This window comes from Trachinotus anak, unplaced genomic scaffold (assembly GCF_046630095.1).
Source record: "Trachinotus anak isolate AG129_WGS33_773 ecotype Australia unplaced genomic scaffold, CSIRO_AGI_Tana_v1 ptg000021l, whole genome shotgun sequence".
Taxonomy (NCBI): domain Eukaryota; kingdom Metazoa; phylum Chordata; class Actinopteri; order Carangiformes; family Carangidae; genus Trachinotus; species Trachinotus anak.
The window spans coordinates 18,574,001-18,597,912 of NW_027273872.1; the positions used below are offsets into that span (position 1 = coordinate 18,574,001).

The 23,912-nt window shown below is 40.5% G+C and overlaps 2 protein-coding genes across 2 annotated transcripts; one reads left to right on the plus strand and one right to left on the minus strand.

Moving 5' to 3' along the window:
- Nucleotides 1–14: 14 nt before the first annotated feature.
- dok3 (docking protein 3) lies at nt 15–4,899 on the plus strand. Its single transcript, XM_071458444.1, has 5 exons — nt 15–273; nt 1,397–1,699; nt 1,984–2,074; nt 2,939–3,126; nt 3,232–4,899. The coding sequence occupies exons 1-5, from the start codon at nt 217–219 to the stop codon at nt 4,120–4,122; spliced, it is 1,530 nt and encodes a 509-aa protein (XP_071314545.1). The 5' UTR covers nt 15–216; the 3' UTR covers nt 4,123–4,899.
- A 37-nt stretch (nt 4,900–4,936) lies between these two features.
- atoh1b (atonal bHLH transcription factor 1b) lies at nt 4,937–5,901 on the minus strand. The gene has a single exon (XM_071458448.1). It carries the CDS (start codon nt 5,832–5,834, stop codon nt 5,145–5,147), a length of 690 nt encoding a protein of 229 aa, XP_071314549.1. The 5' UTR covers nt 5,835–5,901; the 3' UTR covers nt 4,937–5,144.
- Nucleotides 5,902–23,912: the final 18,011 nt, after the last annotated feature.

Sequence of the window (23,912 nt, forward strand, 5' to 3'; positions counted from 1 at the left end):
AAGAAAACAGCAACACACAACTTGTGTATCCTTTCTTTTGCAACAGCTACATTGCAGATCAGAGACATCTTGACTTTTACCCCTGACAGGCGCACACAAGTGATGTAAAGGAAACAATTATTTTTGTGGTATAGGAAACCTAATTTTAACCTCTTTGAACGCCCAAGCAACAGCTGTTGTACTACAGTGAAAGACATACAGACAAAGCTTGCAAGCATGGATGTCATCTTTAAGGAAGGAATGCTGTACCTTCAGGGAGTCAAGTTTGGAAAAGTAAGTTTTATATCAATTTCACATTAAGCACATTTGTGAGAGTTTTGTAGCTGATGTTACTCTCATATTCAGTGTTATTTAGTTAAGTATAGCAACAGAGTGGCTTGCTTTGTTTTCGCGAGCTGCTTAGTTTGAATAAGGAAAGACACGGTTGGAGATGTAATTGTTTTTCGGAGTCAGCCTTGACACGGAGCATATCATATCCAAAGTAACTGCACACACAGATGAATAAGTTTGGTGCAGGGACATTTTTTCAAGCACCAATGAGAATAATTTGGCTCAAATGATCTGTCATTGTCAAACGTTTTACAAGATACAGCAGTAGCAGTATGACAATGTGCAGAGGACTGGATTTGTTCAGAAAAATATTAATTAAATAACTATTGTATTGTAGTCAGAAGACCTAACTTTGTATATGGCACATTTCAAACAGAGTTGAAACCATGTGCTTCACAAACATGTGAAACACACAGAAAAACAAAAGCAAATCATACAATAAAAACAAAACTGTAGCATAGGAAGCATACATTGAATATTCCTGTAGGCAAGTTAGACCAAAAAAAATGTAATTTATAGTAAAGAAGCATTTTGAAACTATTTTCACTTGCATGCAGGAAATGAATTATTGTAATACATTGCAATAATCAAGATGTGTGTAAACTAAAGCACAAACATGTTTTTCACCAAATGTCCTGTGATCTTGAAGGCGTTTTAAGTGGTGGAGGATGTAGTGGTGCTTTAAATGTGAATAACAAAGTTCAATCTAAAATTACCCCCAGTTTCTTAACCAGAAATCCAGTGCTCAGAGAATAGGCAGAAAGATAAGAACTGAGTCATCAACTAGGTTCAGGTCATCATGTGTATGTAAATGTAGAGCTTTGCCTCATCTGTGTAACGACAAAAACAGATGCCACACTTGCTGATAATGAGACCTCATGATAGCATGTGCAGACAGAAAAAGAATGGGACCAAAGATAGAACCATGGGGCACACCACAAACTCTCTAAACAGAACCAAAATCAAGTCTCTGCTTGTTATGTGAGATGTAAACCAGTTAAAAACTGTGACAGAGAACCCACTTACTAACAGTCACTTTTTCACCCTACACCATCATGTATGACAGAGAACATGGAGGAAAATGTGGATGGTGCTCTTCAAACCCAGTTCCACGGGGGTTGGCCGGTTGGAGATTTACAATGTACTTGACAGCAATGCCGTTACTGACCAGAAGAAGGCTGCTCGGCAGAAAACGCCAGAGAGGAAAGTGGTGCGTCTAAGTGATTGCCTCAGTATCACCCCTGCTCCAAAGGAGTCTTGCCCTCAAGGGTGCACGGCCTTCTACTTAAACACCACACAGTGCACCTACACCCTGGCCTCTACAGCAAGCCAGGACTGGCTAAGTGCCCTCTGTCTCCTGGCCTTCCAGGTATCTCTCCTCTTTACCAGTACAAGTTTCCCTTTTTCCTTTTCATATCAGGGGCAGTGTTATAATTTGGGAAGGGTGGAGATAAACTGTATCCACAATTGGAGACAGATAGCACAATGAGGAAGTTAATACAGTATCTGCAACTTCTGTCATTTCACTTCTCTAATTCTTATGCTTGCACAAGCTATGCTGTTTCTTGCATCTTACCACTTTGAAGTCATAAAACAGTGATAAGAGGTTAGTTTACACTCTGTGTAATATTTACCATGTCACTGTGTTTACAGAAGGATCCTGGAGGATCAGACAAAGGAGATTTGGAGAAAGGAAATGGTTTGACCATGGAGGACAATGATATTTACTCATCTTGGAAAACTGGTAACACGGACAGCTGATCACTCAACAAGCAATCAAAATTAACAGTTCAGAAAAAGTGTTAAGTTAAAAGGGAAGAAACACCATGAAACAGCATGATGTATAATCTCTCCTACCAGGTGGTTAAGTTAAAGCATTATTATCATTTTTGAGAACCTGAGTCTTACTCTGTAGCTTTTCTAAGCCTTTGTATGAGCAATAACAAACACCGCACTCACTAATTATTGCCTTAAATTCTTTCTCATATTCAGCCTGTTTTTTTTTTATTGTGTACATTAGTTGTGCACATTAAAATATTTGAATTAAAGTACATGTGTAAATATGTTGTAACAATTTGACACTATTATATTATTTTGACATATTGTGGGACGGGTTTGCAGTTTTTTTGCAGTTAAAAGAAAACAGTAATAACTCCGGGGAGGGCCTTGGTTTTTTACAAAGTGACAAATGAGGTTTTTCCTCCCTCACCACACCAATAATTTTTGTACAGTCCCGATAAAGAAGCCACACAGGGGAAGATACACAAGCTGTCAGACAATCAGACGTGATTTTGACAAACCATCAGTATTAGCGTCAGCAAGCTCTGGCTTATACAAAATGTATTTCTTTTTATTTCCTAATGGATTAAACTTCTGCTGAGAAATCCAGGCAGCCCAGTGACATGGAGCGATTAGTAGAACGCAAACAACTTTAAAGCAGCTGTTTTCTGTATGAGAATATATGCGCTGTACATTTCATCCTTTGGCTGATGCATTGCTGCTCAGACTTCATGGATAATCTAAAGCTTTCATGTGTTGTCATGCTGCACTGGTCTCAGTCTGCTGTGATGTTGAAGTGGCTAATATTTTAATATATTCTCATGTTTAGATCTGACCCTTCCTCCAAACCGGTACCAAGTGACCATCTACAGCACAGAAGCATCCACGAGGTGCAAGCTGGCCGGGGAGTATCTGGTCTCCCCAGATGAAGAAGCTTTGATATTGCTGAACTGCAATACTGGTCACACCATCTTTCGATGGCCGTACAGACTCTTACGCAAATTTGGACAGGTTGAGGTAAAGCACTTCCCTCACAATTGGAAAGGATATGCTTTTTGACTTTCTATTTCTTAAAATATTAAACAATTTCTTTAAGATGTGTACTAATGGCTGTGATTTCAGGGGGGGTTCAGCTTTGAAGCAGGACGTCGCTGTCAGTCAGGAGAAGGAGTGTTCATCCTCCTGACCAGGCATGGCTCCCAGATCTTCCAGTCTATATTACAGCAGTGCTCTGTGCAGAAGAGCTCGCCTGCCAAGCCTCTCGTCAACAAAAGAAGATCATTATGTAACCAGTCTCCTGTTTTCCTCCCGACTCCAACCAACCGTCCTGCTGCTCCTCCTGTCTCCAATCCTGCAGATGTTTCTGCGGACACAGAGGACGAGTCTGACGACCATTATTCTACTATTGATTACCCCTTTAAGCCGCTATTGTTAGTCAAAACTCACCTTTCTAACAGCAAGGAGGCTGTGGGAGAGGAAGGTAAGGATGAACATGAGGATGAGGATGAACGGTGTCATTCCCTGGAGGCCCTAAGCCTGGATGGTGACATGGACGACATTTATTACAACTTGAGGAAATCCACTCCTCCTGTGGTCAGAAAAGACCATTTGAAACCTGAGACTGACAATTCAGAGTGCATCTATTCGGATGTGAAAACATCTGATTCTCCCTCAAACTCCCAGCTGCAGCCTTTCTCCTCACCCCTCCCTCAACCTGTTCCCCAGCCTCCTCCTTGCCCCCTTCCCCAGTCTATTCCTTACATCCTACCCAGGCCAAGATACCAGCGTCAGCCCCCTGTGATTAACTTCATCCAGCCAGAGTTCAATACTCAGGCACAGGCAGCGGATGACATGAAGGAGATGGAGGAGGCCATCAGCTCCTCTACCCATGTCACCCCCACAGAGGCCCCTGGCAGTTTTAAACACAGGCTGGCAGAAATCATTTCTAAGGACCTGGCAAAGTTCCAGCCACCCCTTCCCTCTGGAGCGGGCAGCCCCACATTTTCTCAGTAGGCTATTAGTTAACAGACAGACTAGAAGGAGCAGTTTTAACCATGATAGATTGTCACCCGGCATAATTAGTTTCTTTATTTCTTTAAAATCTCCTCCACCGGAAATATTAGGCCTCAGATTTTTGACTTGCAGATGTTCATGTTTATCTGTGTAGTCTGTCATTTTATTCTTTGGGAGAAAATGATTCAGTTAGTGTTGTTCGTCGCTGCTGGGATGTTATTGTGTATATGTAATCTGACTGCCGTTAGTTGCTAAGGTGAAAGAACACCTGATTGTTTGACTGTTTAATTATGAGAACAGCTTTGGAAAAAAAAGTCATGTTTCTTTGTAACAGTCAGTGAGTCGCATAACTTCTTCAGGACTCGCTTCCTCTGTGTTGTGTTTATCCTTCTCTTTTCTTTTTTCTTAAAGAGAATTAAGATGGATGTCACATGTAAATCAAAGAGTTTTGCAACAATATAGAAAGATGAAGGACCCAAGTGTGAATATTGCTTTTTGTACATGGACGCTTCAGTCTGCTCATGGTAGAAATAGTGAAATGTAATTTTCCCAGTATACAACACTGTGTCGCAGAGAAAAGTATGAAATATTCAAAAACAACTTAAAATGCACTCGTTTCTTATCTATATCTTTATTGTAGCAAAAACAATCCTCATAAAATATCCCATAACATAAATATCAAAATAATTGTTTTTAATTTAGACAAATGTCACTAATGGCACTGGAAACGCCATTAGTGATGTTCAGGGCAGATAAAGTGCATAAAAAAGCCTATGGGAGCTCATCATGGCCTTAGGAAGTAAAAACATTGAAGGTCTTAGAAGTTTTTCTTGTACTGTTTTTTTTTTTTTCATTTGGCAGTGCAACATCTAAGCTATTAATCATGACAGGAGACTAGCCTATATGTAGGACTAGCATATGATCAACATTTCTACAAGCTGTAATATTTGGTTCTCCTGGTATACTTCCTACAACAGACACTGCGGTGTTAGGAGTGTAAAGTCAGTGGTCAGTGTTCTCTGTTACTGTCTCCCATTCTGACTTTCCTCCATGTCGCTGAGATGTGAAGATTCCCCATCACTGCTGTGGGAAGAGGCTGTGGATTTATTTGTCCCCAGGTCAGATGCAGGTCCAAGTATGATAAGGTGATCCCGCTGCTCTCCGCTCAGCTGGTCCTTAGAGAGAGAGTGGATTAGACTCCTCCTGGAGGTCTTGTCTGCTGGACCCATGCACTCCGACTGCACCACGCCGGCTAGGAGCTCCGACAGCTCGGTGATGTAAATCTGCGCCATTTGGAGGGTGTCATATTTAGACAACTTCTTCTCGTTTTCCAGGGAGGGGATGACGCTCCTCAGCTCGTCAAACGCTTTGTTCAGGCCGTGCATCCTTCTCCTTTCCCTGGCGTTGGCTGCGACGCGCCTGTGTCTCTGGGGGCCAAAGTGGCCCGGACTGCCCCCGTCAGCTGCCTTCTCGCAGTCTGTCTCCGTGATGCCTGCAGCGGACACGCACTCAGGCAGTTTGCTCGTTGGCACAAGTTTCTCCAGCGAGATGCCTGCGTCTGGAGCTCCGTGCGCGTCCCTCCGTGAGAACGCACGGATTGAATTTGAAGTAATCCAACTTTTGGAGTTGATGTGGGCCAGGCTGCGCTGCTGCAGCGCGGTGAAATCCTCTGTGTACTCTGGCCAGCTTGAAAGCTCTGCTTTTGCAGTCATCACTGTAATGGCCTGTGGTCGTGCGCGGCAGGGAAAGGTCACACAGAAGACTCTGGCTGATGCCCTCGTCTCTGGAATGGGTTGCACTGCACCAGCAATTTATACTTCTGCAGCCTCCCCTCAGTCACCTTGGTGTCACTCCCAGTCCTCAGACAGCTCTGACAGCGCTGCAGCCTCAGGAGGCAGCAGCCAATCGCACAATCCCCTCTGACCCTGTCAAAGAACAATTAGACAAAGCTCGACTTTTTTTCTCCTATTGTGCATTGTAACTCAATCACGACCTCGTTATTATCCCCACACAGAGGGGATCCCAGAGTATTAATCATTTAAGAGCGTGGCTTATATGTTTCTAACGTGAAGAGATGATCTAATGAACTTGTTCAGCTAAGTCTAGACTTCGCGTCTGTTGGCGTGACCGTTAAAGTTTTCCAGAATAAATATAATAAGTGCGCACGGTGCCAGAAATGTTCAGACGTTTATTGGGGAGTCAAACAACTTTTGAGCTTGAGCTTGAGAAGTTTTCTTATCACCCACTATCATTCAACGGTCTATCATCATCATCATCATCACCACCACCATCATCATCATCCTCCTCCATGGACCACCGCCTATCCGCCGAGTCCATGGAAAATGAATTTGGACATCTTTCTCATGAGCAAAGGAACTGACTCCTTAATTGGGTCTAAAGGATCTGGCAGGGCTGAGGTTTGTTCTCAAACAAACAGTAAAATGTGGACAATCTTATTTGCAGAACAATAAAACCAACAGGTGTGAGACAAGGCCTGAGACACACCTGTCTGCAGCAGAACCATGATAACTGATAAGATGTCTGAAGGCAATTTATGGATCATTTAGCAAGACACAAGGATCAGAACATGCATGAGCCATGATGGAAAGCGTTCAACCATCCATTATTATTATTATTATTATTATTATTATTATTATTAGTAGTAGTAGTAGTAGCAGTAGCAGTAGTATCGGTTGTAGCAGTTGTAGTAGTAGTAATAGCCTATAGGATTAAGATTTTATCTCTTAAATGAGGCCAAACCAAGGAAGATAAATTAGGCCACAAATTTTGGTTATAGTCACATGGCCCTTGCCCTGTGCCTATCAGCTGGTGTCCCCTGGCACCCCACACAAGCTACACACCTCTGTCACAGCCAGTGTCACCCACGTCTCCCATATGCTGCGCACAGCGACAGCTCAGCTTCCACACTGACACTCGCTGCTCTGACACTGAAGCTAATCACTCATCAGGTCATCAATTACAGGAGAGGGACCTCTCCAGCCCCAGCGCGGGCCCGTCCGGAGGGAGCCCTGAGATGTGGCAGTGATGGCGACTTGGACAAATTCTGCATTCAGTGCCCCTCACTCTCTCTCTCTCTCTCCCTCTGTGTGTGTGTGTGTGTGTGTGTGTGACAGTCGGGGTCGAGCACTGGTAAAGAAAATCACCGTGACCTGCCTCGCCGCCAGCAGTTTAACGAGGCCTGGTCTTAGTTGAATAAACCGGCACGCTCTCCGTCCCGGGGAGTCCATTCATTTTTGGGCCTGCATGAATATTTCATTCCTTCAGCCCCACTGCCAGCGCAACAGCCTGTAACCCTGCGAGCAGCCTTCAAAAAAATTCGGCTACACTTCCCATCTGGTGCGGGGCGTGAGCGGGGGAGTGGCAGCGGAGGCCGAGGAGGTGTGAGGAACATTTCTGAGGTCAACTTCTACTGACCTGCTGCAAGAGGGAGACTGATGTGTCCCGCCGAGCAGCCAGGAGCCGGGGGGGGGGGCTGTCAACTGGCGAGTTATTATGGCAACTTTCAGTGCTGGTCCAAACCTTGTTGGGGGGTCATATATGCAAAATTCCCTCTCCCCAGTACAAATGGAAGAGTCGACTGGGCAGTGGTGGAAGTATTCAGCCTACTTAAATGAATGTAGTATGATAATAGGAGCAAGTTAGAATTTAAAATCTTACTTAAGTGAAAATATCATCAGCCATGAAATCTAAAAGCACCCTTGATTGTTGCACTATTATAATATTTTACATTATTTGGTGGCTAATGCTCATGCATTGATTTGTACACAGCATGTTACTGTTGTGGTTGGTGGAGGTGGCGCTAATCTGAACTGCTTTAAATATTGCTGAATCCTGTAGTTTGTAGCCTATGTGAAGTCGGCAAAGTATCTTATAGCTATTGTCTTACAAATAAATGTAGTGGCATACAAAGTGCAGTATTTGGTAGAAATGTGGTAGAGTAGGAGAATAAACATTTACATATGGAACAACTCAAATCAAGTACAAATACTATTAAAAGTGTGGTATTTTAGTAAATACACCTATTGTTACCCTCCTTTACTGTGGATAAATGATAATCAAAAGTGCACTGACAAGTAACAACACAGCAAACGTGGATTTTTTAATTGTTGTTTTCCCCAAGACCAGTGTGAGACAGTTGTGAACTTTGCAATGTGAAAATATGCAAAACAACTATCAGCTACAGCTAAATCACTGGAAGAAAAAAAGTGAGGATGGTAATCTGCTCAGTAACTGCAATTAGCCAATAAAAAAACAAAAAAAAACCCAAAAAAAAACAGCTTCACATCTGTAAACAGCATGTCAGCTGCTGGATCCCAGCTGTTTTAATAACCCGCAACCAAACAGCTCCTCAAATTTAGCCTCCCTCTTAGTTTCTCCAGCGCGTCACCACCTGCAGCTATGGACTGAGCATCGTCCAGTAGTAAGAACAAATTGGCCTCATCAGGTCTTGCGATGACACTTTACCATATGGTACATTACCAGCATGACAGTAGCTACATGTTGCAACACTGTCACCATCTAAACAGTTGTGTGCACAAAATGCCACAACAATTTCTCAACTCACTTTAACGTCGGTGGTTTCACAACATGTCTCTTGAGTTGGAAAGCAGAGAGCTGTAGATATTATTGCAGCTGCCACATGACGTTAGCAATTGTCCCAACTGCTCATTTGCTTATCATGACCCTTAACCATTCAAACCCTAAACCCGACCAGCCAACCACAGCAGCGACTACTTGTGTCAACACAACCTCTGTGGCTGCTGTTCAAACTGTTAATAACCATCTGAGTTGTTCCACTCCACACTGTAGGTGGTTATAACTGGAAAGTAGAAATGGCTCTCCACCAATCATGCTGTGTGGTTGTAGCTGAACATTGTAAAATACCCTTATTTTGGCAGGGTTTCTCTGATCCCTCTCTCTCTGTACTCGTGGGCCGGAGAATAGAGAGGAGAGAGAGTAGTTCCAATAATAATACACTGTGTCATTGTTCTAATTTCTAGTAAATGAAGCAGACCTAATAGTGAAATTAAACCAGCCCTCTTTTCACTGGGGATGCCTTAAAACCTCCTCAATTATCCCTGGGGAACCACAGTTGGGGAACCATGGCCTCAAGCAATCTATAATTAATTCAACGCTATTTTTAAAGGCCTTACTTTGAAGTATTGTGTCTCTGTTTCATTGTCCACCTGTTCAAGACATTGTAACACCTCACTGGAATAACACATCCATACATGCCACATATGGCTGCAAAAAAAGCATGGTAACACTTCATTGTATGGGTCTCTAATTTTGTATATATATTAATATAATATTGTTATATAATTTTATAGGAAGTTTCCTTGAAAGGACATGGTAATCAGTACTGACAATGAGGAAAATAGAAATTTTCTCAAAAGAAATGCTCCATTTAAAGTTTGAATTGTGTGTTTGCCTCTGAACACATCTGGCATTTGTTTTGTTCACCTGACCTGCTGTGCCGCCACGTTTGTTGGACTTAATTTCTTGGAAATACTCTCATACAGTATATTGGGACTATATATATATATTAATAGTAGTATGTTCTCTCTGGGAGTTATTATGGGCCACACAGTGTGCTTTACATAAATAGTATGGCTTATATATTATGTACAATATATAATACAACATAATATAACAAGAATAATAGCCTATATATTCTTCTATACCCCCACATTATAACTTCAAATATGTATGTACGTCCCAGGTGTGCATCCCCTGTAGCCTGTCCATCCAACCTTGAGTACACCTTTAGATGGTTTTTTATCATGTGTAAATACTGTGGGCCATACAATGTACACACAGCTCAACATGACACCATGACACTTGGAGTGAGATTGCCTTCCTCACCTCCCCAGTAGTGAGGAAACAGTGAGCCACCGTTTCTCTGGTGTTTTAATTAAAGGCTCCTTCATTTCCCAACAATAGAGCGTTTCCATGTTTTTTGTCACACAGTCGTGCACCAGGAACAGTGAAGCTCTTGATGTCGGGAGCAGCCTACTCTGTAATTATCCCCACACACCCGAAGCTACGGAGGTGGGTCCAGAGAGCAAAGAGACAAATCTTAATGCCGGGGTTTCAGACGCAAATTAGGACAATTAGAGGCCTCATTAATTTGGGAAAAGGGAAGTAATATTCTAGTTAAAGTAACGGTTCATTAAGTCAATGTTATCTGTGATAGCAAGCTAATTGATGAAGTCCTGGGGAGCGACAATGACTTCCTTACAGCAGCACTGTGCTGGACCAAAAAAAAAAAAAAATACGACCTAAGTCTTGCACATGTTCACAACGCTTCTTACTGTAAACATAGCATCTCACTGCGCGAATAGCTGCACAGCGCTCCACTGAAGTGGAACGAAATGTCGCGATGCTTGGAATCAAGTCTCGGCAGGGCGCCGCTCTTAAACGCATGATGCGAGGGTGGGGGGAGGGGGGGGGATCACAGCATGAAGGGGACAATAAAGCGCGTCTTGGATTCAGAGCCGCACCACTGATCACAGGCGCTACCGGACACCTACTGTAGACGCACTGTTTCTGAGACACGCGTCGTGCTGAATTTATAGAAAAACAGCTTAATCTGCAAACATGAACTTTGATTTCAGTCATATGAGTAATTATGTGCTTCAAGTAATATTTTATTCATTTTTTAAAAAATGTATTGGCCTATTTACATTTTCAATATGAAATTTGAGAGTTTGTGTCCTAATTATGCTACTGTGTGAGCAACACATTAGTAATACTAATTAGATTGTAGATGTAGATGATTATTTTTCAACTATATTTTATGAGGCTGATAGAGGCAGTGGTGGAAAGTAATACATTTTGAGGTAGGCCTACGTGCAGTTTTTTTTTTTTTTTTTTTACAGCTTCATGTATGATCTGAAATGTATTTGATTGTATCTTATCTATTTTATGTAAATAATATAAAATACAACTTACTATTACTTTTGATACTTTAAGTAAAATATATTGATAACACTTAAATACTTTTATGTTTTGAATGCAGGAGTTTTACTAACAGAGTAAATTCATACTGATTTTTCCTCAACTAAAGAATCTAAATATTCCTTCCAGCACAGTATATGGGCTACAGTATCCCTTCTGCACAACCAAACTTTTCTATTTTTGTAAAATTAGTTTATTGCTCATCAGTGGAGCAGCCATGTATAAACCTTGAGTGCTTAATCAATTCAGAATGAGAAGTGGATGGTTTTAATGGGCCATCCAAGGGTTTCCTCCATGTATGACAGCTGATAAAAATGCAGCTTTGAGAGTGCTGCTTTCTTGTACCAGCACACCATATGGCAGATAGTGGAGTAGGCTGTAGAGACCCAGTCCATCAAAAGAAGAATAAAGGCTTCCAGACACATGAGCATCAGGGCCTCTGAGAGCTGTCAGCAGTGGATAAATACTCACAATGTGTAATGGATGCTCAGGCTATTGTGTTGCAGTAACATCTTTACATGATGTTTTGGTGCAGAGAAAATCGCATACATGTGAATTAAAGATCTCTACCCTCACAATCCATTTTTATGTATATACTGGGTATTTAACATATAATACACTTTGTTTAATATATTAAATATAACTTTTTTCATTTCTATTTTGTGTTGGTACTTGAATGATGATGATGATGATGATCAGTGGGATGTTTTGGAGCTATAATTTTTGGTGTTGCTGTCTTGGATAGATGATGAATACACAAGATGAGAAAGGACTGTAAACCAAACACATTTGATGTTTAACACAACAGCGTTAGAAACTACAGCATCCAATTGCACTGAGTCAACACATCAACAAATGAAGTTGTGCTTCTTTAACAAAGACTTCATTTTTTAAGTAATGTATTATTGGTTGTTTAATACACACACACTTTTATTATATAAATAAATAATTATTATATTTATTTATTATATATCTGTTCTTTATAACCCTTGTATTTCATTCCATTACATCACAAAGATGTTTTTATTTTTCAGGGCACTCATAAACTTGAATTTTTCATCATACAGTTCTTGGAATATTTGACATTTATCTGATTTAATTGTACATTTTAAAAGAGAGTAGCCTTTGTGATAACAGATGTCTCCACTGCTTGTTTTGTTTATTTTATGGGATTTATTTGAGTGATTTTTTCCCCCTGAATTTGGCTTTCTGTTATCTGGCCGCAGATATGAACAGATAACTAAAAACTTTAAACTTTAGGTGCCCAGTTAAGTAGTAAAGCAAATGTTATATGTAGAGATATAAATATGAAGAATTTATGAGTATGTACCAGACCAAACTGACATAAAAAAGGCCACATAAATAAAATAACATCATGTAATACCACCAGTAACCAACAGATGGAGTCAACACAACATACCTGCCAGTCATGGTGTTCCTGAAATATTAAGGGCGGCTTCATTCTTCAATCAGACAAAAAAAAAAAAAAAAATAAGGTAATGATTCTGAAAATGCAATAACATACTCCATAAGGTAAGTGATCCTTTAATAGCTGATAGGTATTTATAAACCATCTACCAGACATGGATCCTGCTGGAGATGGACACTTGTCTGAGAAGGGGATATCTCTCGAGGCTTCAGCCCTGGTCAACAATCAGAAAGCTATTTACTGTGAGGATGATGTGTATCTTATCGTAATAAGGCCCTGCTCAGTTCAGTGGGGATTACATCCCTCATGATACGGACAATTACAAGATGTGATCCTATCCTCAGCACAGTGGCTGCTGCTCTAAACCTTCTCTCTTGGAAAAAAAAAAAAAATAGACGATCTTTCCGAAAACTTCCTCCAGTGTGAAACACAGGAAGGAATCATGGCCTCATCAGTCATTTCCCGTCATTTTCGTTGGTAAACTTGGATATGAGAGCATCGTTTCAGCTGGCCAGTGTCACGCAGCTGTCAGTAGAGAGCAGTAGCACTCTGTGTTTGGAGGCGAGCTGCATGTGGAGCAGCATGCGGCTGTTAGTCAGATAAGATGAGCAACACTTTATCCACTGACCTCTTTGACCTTGCGGACTGAATTAAATGTGCTGCACAAAGTGAGAGCTGTTATGAAGTCATGTGGACGAATCATGCGAGGCCGGTTTTCAGTAAGCGATCCTCTGAAAGTGCATGACCTTCAAGGTCTTTAGTGCCTGGGAAGTCAGTGAACTGACTTGGAAATCACGGTGGACCACTCACATCTTCCTCCTGTCATCCTCTTTGACTTGATCTCTCGCCCTGTCGATTATACGCAAAAATGTTTTGAGTCTAAGTGAGTTTCCCACATTTCACTGGCAATCGCCATGCTGTCAGGATTATCTGAAAATAAAGCACAATATTTTGAAAAAAAATAAGATAATTGCGTCTGTCATGATCACGGTCAGAGGGTTAGTTCAACAAGATTATTTCATAAAGAGGATACTGACAGCCACAACCAGCTTCAATTATAATCGTGCCGTCCCTGTAATTTGGCAGTAGGGATTGTTCATCAACCTTCAGTATGGATTTTCTATGGTCGATTAATATAATTGGATTGAGAATCACTGATGTCTCAGTCTGTACTGACATCTGAGCTGATGTCAGATTTGGCAGCAACAGGCTCCCCCTTTATATTTGTGGCTTTGAATTATGGGTGTCTTTGAGCATTTGTAGTGTGTGTGTGTGTGTGCGGAACAAGACAAAGAAAGAAAGTGAGCGACAGAATGTGAAAGAGCTTTCCGTGTTTACCAGGTGACAATGAGGCAGCATGTCCAGCTCTGTGAGGGGGCATGTATAAATAACCTTCATTATGAAAAGAGCAATTTTCTGCACCTGGCTGCTAATTGTTCCCATGCTGACACTCTGGATTGGTGTGATCTCTCCTTTTAAAGCTCTAACTGTAGATAGAGGGGGGTGTGATGCAAGGGTGGTAAGGAGAGAGAAATGAAGAGAGGTGAGACTGCATCTTAAATTGCTTTTATAATCGGTCAGTGATTTCCATCTGTAATTTCAGATGGTATGGGTGCCAAAGGATTAGCAAAGGTTCCTGCGCAGCACTCTCTGTCCATCCTCGCAGGCCCTCTTCTCTGTCGTGGAAGAAGATACAATGTTGATGTCATAAATTTTGGGGTTTATCCAGGACATATATTCTTGAGCCTCGGGGCTAAAGTGAATAGAAATCATTAGCACCTTGTCCTTCATTGTGATCCTCAGTCTGGAGGGTGAGGGTGGTAAGGGAGAGTGCCATAAGGTGAGCTTCTTGGCTATGAGAAGCCGTGAACAGAGATGGATGAGATCAGAAAGGCGAAAGGTCACAGGTGAGAAAGAAGGAAGGTGAAGATTCTGGTAGGAGTTGGAGCCTGTTGGTTCGGGAGGTGGAAGATGTTGTGAAGGACGAGAGGTGTAAAGGATGTGTTCTTCCTGTGATACCTTGTTCATTTGCAAACATGACCCTTCCCACAAAGTTTTTTTTTTTTTTTTAATTCATCTTCAAATGTGTCAGAGTCCTGCTGCATCTACATTTGTGGTAGATAAGAAGCCAAATAATGTTTATATGATCTATTCAGTTGGAGATAGAAAGCAAAGTGACAGACAGGCAACACTGGTACTACGTGCTGACTAACATGCCTGTGAGTGGATTGAACTTGCTGACAGAAATCACACAAGATTTCCTGGAAATTCTGCTCTCTGCCACCCCGGTTAAAAACAAACCAAATGTTGAAAATGCAGTAAAATCAGTGCATGCACACATATGTTTGCTTTATTTGCCCAAAGTTAGCCAGATGAGAAGATCAGTACTTGTTTGTATGCTAACTGTGCAGCTGGAACTTGCAGCCTGTTAGCTTCAATTTAGCATGAAGAATGGAAACGGGAAGGGAAACAGCTTTTTTTTTTTAATGTCAAAAGGTAAAACTGTAAAACAACACTGTGTCAGTTTTACACTTTTGTCTTTATAATGATTTAACAATTCTAATTTAACATGCTATTTAGTGAGCTTTAGAGGAGATAGATGGCTATTGTTACATTTTAGTCAGACATAAAAAAAACAAACAAACAAAAAAAACAGTTTAACTGTAGCAGTGCACGGGGAAAGATGAAGGCTTTTACAATTTCAGTGCCGACTGTTTGGGCTTTTATTACTTTACAGCCTAAACACATCATATTATGGGTTTTTATTGTCCCCACAGTGGAAAATTGATTTTGCATCCTATTGTTAAAAGTACACCACAAAGATATCATGGGGCCAAGCCTGTCACCTGCATGAAGGATCACACACTAGATAGCAACCCAAACACAGCGCAAGACATGACAAAACACCTCACACAAGATACAATACTTTAGATATAAAAAGTGGCCGAGGACATCTGCAGGGCATCAGTAAACCAGGAGGGTGGAAAAACACAGAGAGGAATCATGGTTCTTTTGTTTTCTCGCTTTGGGCAAAACTCACTCCGCTTTCGCACACACATGCTTGAACAAAAGTCCACAAAAAAGCGTCCACGATCAAAAACAGAGGTGAACTCTGTGTGACAGTGAATTTTTGCTTTACTTTGACAATCGCTGTCAAGCTGTAAGTTCGTTCAGGGTGAGTGGCATCCCTGCAAAGAATAAAGGATGGTCATTAAAGAAAAAAGACCAGGAAGGTGTTGCTGTAAAGGAGGGGGGGGGGGGCTAGGGGCACCCAACACGGCTGGCATCCCAAGGTCAGGAGCAATGCCCTCTGGCAGGAAGCGCTGTGAGGAATAGCAGTGTCAGTCAGAAACCTCCCTCACCTCCTTGGACCTGTCAATTTGGCGGCGATAATTAATCTCTCTCTGGTTAAATATAAATATTGTAAATCACAGCATGATCCTGCACCATTAGGGGGCCTTCATCTGGCAGCTACAGACCTTGGCTAATGGCCCTTTGTAAGCAGAGCACTGGCACAGGCAGCGCACCAGCCACCTACTGGTCCTCCTCATCATTTGTTTCTCACAGTGACATCCAACCAGCAGAACAGAGGATCATCAAACCACAGGCAGGGAGACCACAGGTTTACACCACCAAAATTATAATGACTTGTACTCATTGTATACTCGCCTCTACTTGGTACAACATTTTGCAAGGTTTAGATGTTGGCTTTATTGATGGTTGATGAATTATTTTATCATGGTTTACACAGTAGACCAGTATTGAGTCACTAATAAGGACATTTTGACTCACCTTGCATAAAAGACAATAAAGCATGGACCACAGTCAATTTGTTAACAATTTATTAAAATAACAACTCCAAACTTGATATATTGTTATGATGGAACAACTCTTTATTAATGACATGATACCATTTATAACTGCAGACACATATTCATCTATATTAAATACTTCCCTTTTAAAATAAGACATCAACCCTGCAGTCATGTCAGTAAGTCATAAATTAAAGGCTTATTAGATTCTCACTTTCTAATAAGCTAAAACGTTTGCAGTTCTAGATATTGTCAAGTTGTTAATAGATAAATGTTGGTCCGGATGCACTGCAGCTCTTTCCTAGAGGGTAATTATCTAATGAAGGGGTTCTCCTGATGAATTGAAGAGCTACATAAAAAAGCAGGAGGATAACTAGCCAAATGGATATTTCCTGACAACCTCGCAACCCAAAAGTTGACTATATACAAGGCTTGTTACATGTTTTAAATATGGATAAAATAACCAGTCACAGCTTATAAACCATTTATAAAGTTAGGCTTCCTTATGAAACCCTGAATCCTTGATGGGTAATGTTCTCCCATCACTCTGGCTAATATGCAGAGACAGCAAGACAGTAAACACACCCAACCTCAGGTTCTCAAGGGTCACATCACACTGCCCCTCGTAAAACATCAAAATGACTCTGATCTTAAAAAACTAAGATGTTAAATCTCAACACTGTACATCATGATTAAATCGTAGACGATAGAGTAACAATGATAAAACGCAACTCAAACAAACAGTTTGAATAATATGGCAGAATTACCCAGTTTAAACAAGTATAATTTACCACAGCAACTTTATTACACAACATAAATGAGCAAGGTAAACCAAGAAATTAAAGTAAACCAAGATGTATTGTGTACAATACAAATTGTTACAAACTGTATTCTCCTATTTTAAATGTTGCAGCTTAAACTCGATTCTAGCTTAATTATAATGAACATAAACAAACACAAACAAATATGTATGTATTTTGTGCAACAGTTCACTTCAACAATTGTTACATATTTGGATGGCAGGGAACTCAGATGACCATCAATGCCTTCACTCCTGACTTCTGAAGGTAAAGCAGATGCTCTAATGCCACACAGTTTGGTGACTGTCACAGACTGGGGTTTGGAAAATGAACTGAATGGCTAATGTATAATCTGTGATTGGTTGTGGCTTTAAAATATTTCAAGCTGTTACACAGGCTGTTCATGGTCAGCATTTATGGATAATGAGTATAAAATGTATTCAATGAGCAGTGTAACGTGTGTGTATGTGTACATCCTTCACATTTGCACACCTGTGTATGTGTGTGTATGTGCGTGTGTGTGTGTGTGTTGTCTCAAACAAATTCCTTCCTGAACGTCCTTGCTGTTCTGCTTAGTCCTGTGGTCAGATTCAATAACAGCGAGCATACAGTTGAGCCTTTAATTACTTGTACACAGCTCCGTGACCCACTTCACGGTGATAATTATATCACTGTGCTGTTGCTTTCTGCAGAGCACCTCTGTTTTTTAAAACTTCCCTCACATCCCTTTGGACTCAGCATTACATCAACCATAATAAAGTTGTTTGTTTGTGTGCTTGTAGGGGGTAAACTCTGCGATAGTCTTTGAACGAGCCGTTAGCGCTGTGCACTGTTGTGCTTGTTAAATGCTTTGTTGGAAGTTTGACACTCAGCTTCTCAGGCTGCATTCGCTGCCGCCAACGGTATCCTTAAGTCATGAGGCTGTTTCATGCTGGGCCCCCTTGGGTGAGGGAGGGATGACAGGATAGCAGAAGAGGCAAACAGCTAATGTGGGCACACACACACACACACACACACAGAGTCACCTTTAAAGTGTGTATGAGAGCTCCCTGATGCCAGTGCTGCCATACTGCATGACTAATGCAGCCCGCGAGTCACTGTTTCTCCTCACCAAGTCCCCAAGAGCTGAATTAATTGGCTGTCATCATGTTAGCTCTCACTCTCTCTCTCTGTCACACACACACACACACACATGCATGGAATGATCAAGATATAAATAAACCGAGTCAATGTGGCATTTAAGTGACAGGCAACCATAAACACTTTGTGCCCAACATTCAGTGGCATGTTCGTACTTTGGGCTCCCCATCAAACATATGGACCACCTCCCTGAAAAGAACATTACCAGAACTATAGAGTAGCAGCGCAGCTATAGGACGTTTAAAGACATTAGATGATCCATTATCTCCTAAGTTTATATGTCCATCCATCTATTTTCATCTGGTTATCTGAGATTGGGTCACAGTGGCAGCAGGTCCAACAAAGTAGTCCAGACGTCCCTCTTCCCAGCAACATTTTCCAGGTCTTCCCTGGGGGATCCTGAGGTGTTCCCAGGCCAGATGAGATATACAATGGAAGTTGGATATTTATGTTTCTATATTACTACTGTGTTTTGCCTGTAGAAATGTAATTGCTACCTGGATCAGGTTTTTTTGTGTGTACGTCACTTTTGAACACCACGCAAGTTGCAACAGCAAATTAGTTTTGCAATCGCAGGAAGTGTGTTCGCAGGTTGCATTATATGCAGAGGCCACGCTATATCTGCATTAGATAGACTACATACATGCCGGCGCCATGAGCTCTGTTGTAATTGTTATTTATTTATTCTATCTATGATGCACTTTTTTATGATACACTCCTATGAATGCACTGAACTGAGGAGGCTCTCCTAATTTCGTTGTATACTGGTTATACAATGCAAATAAAGGCTATCCTATTCTATTCTAGTCTATTATTCTATTCTATTCTATTCTATATTTACTAAGGGCAGCAGAGTCACTAACAGGCTAGGGTGGATGGTGCATGTACAAAGTGCACGTCTGTCATACTAGAGACCAGGGTTTTTGTTAAATGTAAATAATGTTGTATCTGAATTCACTGTGAACTTTTTCTGTATAAACCAGACAACAATCTCTTCTTAACCTTAAACAAGAGCTGTGAGTGCCTAAATATACTCATAAACAAGTTTAATGATGCTGTAGTGGATATTGTATATTGTGGTAGGAAACAAAAATGTTGTCTGTGAACATTTTACTTGTCCAGTTTAGCTGAATATAAATATAAAATGAATAAATATAAATACAAATGCAAAGTGTTAATTAGTGAGATTCAGAGGTGTTTCCAGTCTTCATGCTAAGCTAAGCTAATCAGCTCTTGTACATTGTTGGCAGAGGGAGAGGGACAGCAAAACTTCCCGTTATTTCTAACTTGTGTATAATGAACATTCACTCATTATTACAGGCTCGTTCCTCCAACATGCTATAGCCTTGCCATCACACCAAAAAACTTGCATGAATTAGCTGTGTTTTTTTGTTTTTCTTTTGTATTTACAACTCCTAATTACAAAATGTTGAACTATTCCATTAACTTTTCTTCTCTAACATGAGACATCATAATCACATAACTTAACATAAGAAACATATTACTCACAGGGGAAATGCAGTCTAGATAGATATGGCACATAAGATAAACACAGTCTGTGTACAGCACAATGAGAAGATAACCTTTTAGAGACCCTTTCATTTGAGCAGCTTTGAATTCCAATTGTAATGCACTTAAAAGACAAAGAGCTCTGTCTCCCTTTCTATTTGCCTGTGCTTTGAACCATAAACAACATTTGTGTTTCTCAACAGTTCGCTCAGACTGAAAGAGTAATGGAGTGTCATCCTGACCCTCTGCCTTTGCGTAATACAGTCTGAGTAGTCATGCAGTATAATATCCTGTCTGTCTGAAAGTGATTCGTTTTAAAGGATTTCACTTTTGTTCCGAGCACTGATTATCAGTTTGATATGGGAGCAGCAAAAAACTTGCTCACTGGACAGTGACAGGGATGTGCTGTGATGTGTACATTATTTCAGACAGAGGGGGTTTACCTTTTCATGACCTCAGACACGTTTTACTTATGTGTATGTGTGAGCATAGGTGTGTATGTGTGTGTGTGTGTGTGGAGGTGGGTTTGTTCTACCTTTTTCTTTGTCCTCAGAGCTTTTCCTCTCTGTAAGACTCCAGATGTTGCTGTCTGCTCATTTGGGATGAGACTGAGCATTCAGGTGTGAGAAAGACCTTCAACAACAGGCTTTAAACAAAAATGAAGCTCTGCCATGTGTTGTTACGTGCTTATGAGCTTATGGCTTTTTAGTGAAAGGCAACAATTATCAGAAAAATTGTGACTAGGCTTTGTTCACTCAGTACTCAGCACTAGAGTTTTGAATCATGTTTACTGGTGCCCAGAATAATTTATCATGCCATTAACAGCAGCTGTAAACAATAAACATTTTTTTGATTGAAATACATTTTTTATCACAAAGAGTGTGACAGCTCTCAGCAAACACTTGTTGACTAAGTTTATGAATAATTACAGTTGTAAATTGATGCTTAGTTAACACACACAAGAAAAACATAGGTTCTCAGGAAGTATCAGTTGTGTGTAACCAAAGGAAAACAAACCAAAGCACACTGACAAACAAGACTAAGAGTCTCGATGGGGGAGAACTGGGTTCGGGCTGGGTGGCAGGGGCGGTAGATCACTCTCTAGGGAGGGAAATGAAGGATGATTATTGCTAATTGTTGGCATTTAGTTTGCATATGCACTTGGGTGTTTATGCACCTGGGAATGTATATGAATTAGGAAGATGCAGGTTGACCCGTGCAGACATCTCGAGTTAAGTATATAGTATCCATGCCCGCATATTGTTTTTATTTGCATAGTAGTTAAGTATATATTCATGAATGAATTTTATGTTTATTTATTTCAGAGGCATATGTGTGTTTGTACGCATGCTCTTTTTTCCATTGTTGTTTGTTTTGTCAACATGATGCAATAAAAAATTGTTCCCAAAAATGAAGTCATTAGTTTTGTTGGTAACACCAAAGAGATAACAAGACATCCTGCATCTGAAGGGCCTCTTAAGGTTTACTGTCACAGTTCAGGCATTGTTCCAGTGAAAAAAACAAACAAACAAACAAACAAACAAAAAAAAAGCCTGAGAGTCACACAGGTGCAAATTATGTGTACATGTGGTAGCTAAGTGACAACACAGACAGGTGGCTTTGGTATGGTTATTCTTGATAAACCCTCATTTATATTAATGAGATCAGGCTAAATAACAGAATCTCATCTCTGTATGATACGATACAGTTTAACAGCACCACAAACTACATCCTCAAAATAATCACAGAGTTTAATCAACACCTTGAAAAACATGTTTTGTGAAAACTGAACGTTATAACCTGGATGATGGGAGGATTTACTGCAGGACTGTTGTATTAGACTGAATTACTTTGACCTAGATGTACCTAATAAATTGCCATCTAAGTGTTTTTTTCTTGAAGTCATTACAGTTATAGTCTTGTTTACCTCCGATGTATTTAAAGTTACCAGGCAACATTTACTCTGCCTTAGAAACTCAGGAGATTGATGTGGTGCTTTGCTCAAGGACCGCTCCGGAGTCGTGATGGGGTGAGTGCACTGTAGCTACAGATTTGACTCCAGCTAACCTCCAGTAACCAGCATGCAGCTGGAACGCGCCCAGCTTCGAATGGCATGGATCAAACCGACAACACTGTTATTTGGGTGGCCTCTTTAAGTCTCGGCCAACTCGCCACCCTCCTCCAGAGTCCGGATGTGTTAATACATTTGTTTTTCATCGTGACCATGAAGGCAGTTGACACCACTTGAGAAAAATCTAATCACGAAACATAATCTTGTTATCATGCTAGATGACAAATGTAAATCTCGCTTCGTCTGCCTCACAAACAAAGAAAATCATCACTCTCTTCTCTATTTTTCTGACCTGGCAGAAGATTCAAGGTGCTGTGCGGATGAGGATGATTTATTGCTGTGTCTTTTAGCTGTGAAAGGCAGAGAAATATTATCACATTAACACTCGATTTTCATTTTCTGTGAATAATTTTGTTTCTGTTCCATTTTCAGGAACGTACTTCATCCTTCAGCGCAACTGAAGAAAACTATATGATACCTGTGTTGCTGCTTACCACTAAATTATGATTTGCTGTTGAAATGAAACATGAAACATGTCTGAAATATGCCCTGGGAAAATGTTCTTACCCATAGTCCAATGTAATCACACAGCGTGACAAGCAGACATTTCTATTCTATTATCAGCCACAGCACAAACAGAGACAGTGGTCTAAAGTGTCTGCTGAATGTCCTTTAATATTTGTTTATTTTTCTGCCATATGCGCTGCGACAACCCTGCAATGTGAAAATCACCGTGGCTGTTATTCACTGGGTATTATGATATTTGACAACAGATTCCAAGAAATTAATTCAGGCAAACAGGCTATGGGTGGGTGAGGATGGCACCTTTCTAATGACAGGGCTTTTCACACAGATCAAAATTTAATGGGCTTCATAATTAACAGTGATGAGTCCTCTCCTCTCTGTTTAGCCTTTGTTGGGGCAAAACAAAATAGAAGGCTGACATTTCTCAGATTACTTCCGATTGATCTTGCCCATCCTACTGAGAGCGTCAGATGAGAAAGGCTAACTAGCTTTGCCTTTGAACCCGTGGACATTCACAGGCTTTGCCTTTCAGTAAAGACTGAGCTGACAAGAAAACACCTCATTAAATGTGTGTGTGTTTTGTGTTTTGCTACGTAGCATACCAGACATAGATACTGTTAAGCTTGTTACTGTCAGTAAAAAAAAAAAAAAAAAAAAAAAAAGTTGTGAAACACTTAATGTTTATTTTTCATTGCTCATTGCGAAATGGGCAATGAAGGGGTACTGCATAAAATTGGATAAGTTTCAAGAGACAGTTTAAAAACAATAGTGAAAATCAATGCAGTTAAATATCCTGACTTTAAAGTTATAATACTTAAGATTTACATGAAATCAAACTCCATTGTTGATTTTTTTCTGCAATAGGCATTCAAAGTATTTACATGCTATTACTGCCTCGTAGTTTTCTTTGTTAATTGCAGAGTACACCTTTATAACCAACTGCAACTGTAGGATTCAAATTACCGACCTATGCATGAGGCACTCTCAGGAAACGATACATGCATCTAATCCAGAATTACTGTTCTATCTCACCGATACCAGCCTCTCTGTTTACTCTCCTGATGCCACATCAGAGCTGTGTTAAATTATTGCAAATGCAAACTGAATGTTTCCTGCTGCATACATTTTTCATATTAAAAGTGCTCAGGTGGTGAAAAATGCGAGTGGCTCTTAATTTGAAACAATCAAATGCAATAAAATAGTCACTGCAGTTAGGGCTAACCGTGCTTGCCCATGAAATCAAATCAAATCAAGACATTGTCAGTTCAGAGGGAAGGTTCAGAGGTCAGTTTCTTTTCAGTTCTTTTTTTTTTTTTGGCAAAAATGTAAATGTAATACTTATTCTAAATGTGTAAATTAATGAAATACCCTCTGATTGGTCAGTTGTTTCTTTAACCAGTGAAAACAGCCATCAAACCATCAGAAGAAGTTATACATTTCAGATTTTATCTACTTTTAAGCCTCTTCTTCATGCTATCCATCCTAGCTGTTTTTCCTCTACATGTTATCAAAGAAGCTGATTT